We start from the raw sequence: 5,356 nt of genomic DNA on the forward strand, positions 1-5,356 counted from the left end.
GAGCAACGGATACAATAAATGATATTGGTGGATGTGCAGGTGAAACTTTGATGGATGCGGAAGGCTCCTTTAGGGCCTTGAATAGAGGTGAGGGAGGAGGTGTGGGCACAGGTTTTACAGTTCCTGCGGTGGCAGGGGGAAGTGCCAGAATGGGAGGGTGGGTCGCAGGGGGGTGTGGACCTGACCAGGTAGTCACGGAGGGAACGGTCTTTGCGGAAGGCGGAAAGGGGTGGGGAGGGAAATATATCCCTGGTGGTGGGGTCTTTTTGGAGGTGGCGGAAATGTCGGCGGATGATTTGGTTGATGCGAAGGTTTGTAGGGTGGAAGGTGAGCACCAGGGGCGTTCTGTCCTTGTTACGGTTGGAGGGGTGGGGTCTGAGGGCGGAGGTGCGGGATGTGGACGAGATGCGTTGGAGGGCATCTTTAACCACATTGCGGTCTCTAAAGAAGGAGGCCATCTGGTGTGTCCTATGGTGGAACTGGTCCTCCTGGGCGCAGATCTGGAGGAGGCGGAGAAATTGGGAATATGGTATGGCATTTTTGCAAGAGATAGGGTGGGAAGAGGTGTAATCGAGGTAGCTATGGGAGTCAGTGGGTTTGTAAAAAATGTCAGTGTCAAGTCGGTCGTCACTAATGGAGATGGAGAGGTCCAGGAAGGGGAGCGAGGTGTCAGAGATAGTCCAGGTAAATTTAAGGTCAGGGTGGAATGTGTTGGTGAAGTTGATGAATTGCTCAACCTCCTCGCAGGAGCACGAGGTGGCGCCAATGCAGTCATCAATGTAGCGGAGGAAAAGGTGGGGAGTGGTGCCGGTGTAATTACGAAAGATCAACTGCTCTACATAGCCAACAAAGAGACAGGCATAGCTGGGGCACATACGTGTGCCCATGGCTACCCCTTTGGTCTGGAGGAAGTGGGAGGATTCAAAGGAGAAATTGTTAAGGGTGAGGACGAGTTCGGCCAAACGAATGAGAGTGTCAGTGGAAGGGTACTGTTGGGGACGTTTGGAGAGGAAAAAACGGAGGGCTTGGAGGCCCTGGTCGTGGCGAATGGAGGTGTAGAGGGATTGGATATCCATGGTGAAGATAAGGCTTTGGGGGCCGGGGAAACGGAAGTCTTGGAGGAGGTGGAGGGCGTGGGTGGTGTCTCAAACGTATGTGGTGAGTTCCTGGACTAGGGGGGATACTCAATATTCTGACCAATAAAGGAAAGCCTACCAAACACCTTCTTTACTATCCTATCTACCTGCGACTCCACTTTCAAGGAGCTATGAACCTGCACTCCAAGGTCTCTTGGTTCAGCAACACTCCTGAAGACCTTACCATTAAGTGTATAAGTCCTGCTAAGATTTGCTTTCTCAACATGCAGCACCTCACATTTATCTGAATTAAATGCCACTTCTCAGCCCATCGGTCAAGATCCTGCTGTAATCTGAGGTAACCTTCTTCGCTGTCCACTACACCTCCAATTTTAGTGTCGTCTGCAAACTTACCAACTGTATCTCTTATGCTCACATCCAAATCATTTATGTAAATGACAAAAAGTAGAGGACCCAGCACCAATGCTTGTGGCACGCCACTGGTCACAGGCCTCCAGTCTGAAAAACAACCCTCCACCACCACCGTCTGTCTTCTACCTTTGAGCCAATTCTGTATCCAAATGGCTAGTTATCCCTGTATTCCAAGAGATCTAACCTTGGTAACAATTCTTCCATGGGGATCTTTGTCACACACCTTACTGAAGTCCATTTCGATCATATCTACCATTCTGCATTCAAAAAACTCAATCAAGTTTGTGAGTCATCATTTCCCACACACAAAGCCACGTTGACTATCCCTAATCAGTCCTTCCTTTCCAAATACATGTAAATCCAGCCCCTCAGGATTACCTTCAGCAACTTGCCCACCTCAGGCTCACCCTGCTTAAAGAGTGGAACCATGTTAGCCAAACTCCAGTCTTCCAGCACCTCACCTGTGACTATCGATGACACAAATATCTCAGCAAGATGTCCAGCAATCAGTTCCCTAGTTTCCCATAGAGTTCTAGGGTGCATCTGATCAGTTCCTGGGGATTTATCCACCTTTATGCATTTCAAGACATCCAGCACTTCCTCCTCTGTAATATGGGTCAACATCTATTTCCCTACATTCTATATCTTCTGTGACTTTTTCCACAGTAAATATTAATGCAAAATACTCGATTAGTATCTCTACCATTCTCAGCAGCTCCACACAAAGGCCGCCTTGCTGATCTTTGAGGGGCCCTATTCTCTCCCGAGTTACGCTTTTGTCTTGAATGTATTTGTAAAAACCCTTTGGATTCTCCTTTATTCTATTTGCCAAAGCTATCTCATGTTGCCTTTGTGCCCTCCTGATTTCCCTCTTCAGTATATCCCTACTGCCTTTATACTCTTCTAAGGACTCACTCGATCTAGCCTGTCTATACCTTACATATGCTTCCTTCTTTTTCATAACCAAACCCTCAATTTCTTTAGTCATCCCGCATTCCCTATACCTACCAGCCTTTCCTTTCACCCTAACAGGAATGTACCTTCTCTGGATTCTAAATTTGGCACATATCCCTTTAAATCCTTCCTGTTCATTTACCGCACCGGGCTCCTTTTAAATGTTATAATTGTTCCCACCTTCAACACTTCCTCTGGAAGCTCATTCCATATGCACATCACCCTCTGCATGAAAAAGTTGTTCCTCTGGTTATTTTTAAAAATCTTTGCTACCCCACCCCCCCCCCCCCCCCACCTTAAACCTATGCCACCTATGCTCCCCAAGGAAAAAGACCTTGTCTTTTCATCCTATCAACACCCCTCAGGATTTTACAAGCAGCTGTAAAAATCACCCCTCAGCTTCCGATGCTCAAGGGAAAAAAGTCCCAACCTATTCAGCCTCTCCCGAATGAACAAGTATCGATGGATCCTCCTCTGAATAACGTCCAGTGCCCCTTTCCTTTCAGACCCACCGGTAGACACATTACACACTGATTTTTTTTTCAATTTCCAAAACTCCGCGTGGGTTCCGTTGGGTGGGAATGATGATTGAATGATGTAAATGCTGTCGGTTAGAAGCTTTCGAAATGAACCGAAATCAAACCAGAACATTTGCCGAACTGGAATTGTTCATGTGGAGCCTTTGCGATAGGGAGCACGATATTAAAATCATATCTAAAGGTGGTGTTCGTTATTAATGTCATGAAATCTTGACAAGGCTGAATGAGGGCATTCGGCCCATCGCTCCTCCCTCCGAAGAGAATCTCGAATCGTTTAAATAACTTCTGGACTCATTACCCGAAAGAAAGATCGCGTGAATTGTATTTTTATAAACGAAAAGCAAATTAACGACGGAGTACGAATGCATTGCTTTCTGTAAAATGGCCTTCTCTGATCTACATCGTGGCGGGATTTTCAAATTTGAAAGATAACGGTTGATGATTTGGCGCCATTTTTTCCCGCCTGCTTTCTCAGCAATGATTATATAGTTACAGCTGGTGGGAACACCAAGGAAGACAGTGAGGAGAGAGGAGATTCCATCTGGAATTAACACTTCCCTACCTAATATATTGTGTAAAAGTTACAGAACGTTCATCATGTTCTAATCACTGCCGCTGAAACTTGAGTGTTTTCCAACTACCTCCCCCCGGTTAGGCTGGATTCAAAGTATATTTAATAACTTATTGCGGTAAGAGCAAATTACTGTCATGTTCTCAGATCCCCTATCGTTTCCCGCTCTCTCTGGATGGTTTAGTGGCTCTGAAAAGAGCCGTTGTGTTTCTCTCTCTCGGGGTGAATGTGCCGGGCCGGCCAGGCTCCGTTTAGGCGCGCTCCCCGCGGATCCGGCGGGCCAACTGGATGTCTTTGGGCATGATGGTGACCCGCTTGGCGTGGATGGCGCACAGGTTGGTGTCCTCAAACAGTCCCACCAGGTAAGCCTCGCTGGCCTCCTGCAGGGCCATCACCGCCGAGCTCTGGAAGCGCAGGTCGGTCTTGAAGTCCTGAGCGATCTCTCGCACCAGCCGCTGGAAGGGTAGTTTGCGGATCAGCAGCTCGGTGGATTTCTGGTAGCGGCGGATCTCCCGCAGAGCCACCGTGCCGGGCCTGTAGCGATGAGGCTTCTTCACTCCGCCCGTGGCCGGAGCGCTCTTGCGGGCCGCTTTGGTCGCCAGCTGCTTGCGGGGAGCTTTCCCTCCGGTGGATTTGCGCGCTGTCTGCTTGGTTCGGGCCATTCTCTCCAACTCTCTGTAACACACACACAGGCTGCTGCTGTCAATGCTGAGGCTGCTGCGGTGCTGCCTGTTTAAGGGAATGGAGAGCCCGCCCTAGAGCTGGGATTGGATACAGCCCTGTCCCTCAACCCGCTTCTCCCCAGCCCTTTCTTTACTGCGGACAGAGACGTCCCTTTACGATCCTTGATATCCCCGACAACCTTCAGAACCAGCTCTCCCAATCCGGGACCGGGTGTTTTTTTCCTGGGAGCCGCCGCCTTCTTCTTGGGAGCCTTGACTTTGGTGGGAGCGGAGGCTGGAGGAGCCGTTTCGGCGGCTGCACTGTCGCTCATGTTGAGAACTCTGCGCTGAATCTCTCTCTGAGTCAGTCTGAACTGGGTCAGCAATGAAGAGTTTGCAAAGGGTTAGGAATCACGTGCAGAGCAGAGTGGGTAAGGAGGTGAGATTTCACTCCCTTAAGGACCATCACAGACAGGAACAGGAGAAGGCCATTCGGCCTCTCGAGGCTGCTCATCCATTCAATAGCATCGTGACTGATGCACCATTCCTCATGCTCACTTTCCTGCACTTAACATGAAACATCTCAATTCCCTGACTGATCAAGAATCTATTCCAGCCTTAAACCTGCTCCTGTCCCCACACACAGCTCTCTGTGGCAAGGAATTCCAATGACATTCAACCTTTAGAGAGAAGAAACTCCTTCTCACCTCAGTCTTCAATTTTGAACCAGATGGTTGGTTGTTCCTGACAACAGTCATCAACTCCAGATCTGTTTTTGTTTAAAATCACATTCCAAATCCACCACCTGCCACAGCAAGATTCAAATTCACATCTGCAAGGCATACCCTGGGGAGCTGAAAACATAGGACTTTGCTTCCCCATTATTGCAGAAACTGAAAGTGAATCTCATCAAAATTGAGACAGGAATAAATTGCCCCACACCATTAAGCTAAACATTGATGATGTCGACACAATCCATACAGTGTGGAAAGAGACTATTCAGCCCATCCAGTCTGTCCCAAGCCAGTGAAGAGGATCCCACTCAGTCCTGACCCTATCCTCAGGTTAAACCATAAAACAGCTGTTTGCTTTATCTCCCCCACACCTCTTTCTCCCTCTGTC

General features: G+C 48.6%; 1 protein-coding gene across 1 annotated transcript; it reads right to left on the reverse strand.

Annotated features, from left to right (window-relative positions):
* Positions 1–3,823: 3,823 nt before the first annotated feature.
* Positions 3,824–4,234, reverse strand: LOC140470615 (histone H3). The gene has a single exon (XM_072566663.1). The coding sequence runs from the start codon at positions 4,232–4,234 to the stop codon at positions 3,824–3,826; it is 411 nt and encodes a 136-aa protein (XP_072422764.1).
* Between the last annotated feature and the right edge of the window lie 1,122 nt (positions 4,235–5,356).

This window comes from Chiloscyllium punctatum, chromosome 52, assembly GCF_047496795.1.
Source record: "Chiloscyllium punctatum isolate Juve2018m chromosome 52, sChiPun1.3, whole genome shotgun sequence".
Taxonomy (NCBI): domain Eukaryota; kingdom Metazoa; phylum Chordata; class Chondrichthyes; order Orectolobiformes; family Hemiscylliidae; genus Chiloscyllium; species Chiloscyllium punctatum.

Excerpts from the sequence above, each read along its gene's own strand:
- LOC140470615 (XM_072566663.1), bottom strand. The coding sequence starts at position 4,234 with ATGGCCCGAACCAAGCAGACAGCGCGCAAATCCACCGGAGGGAAAGCT.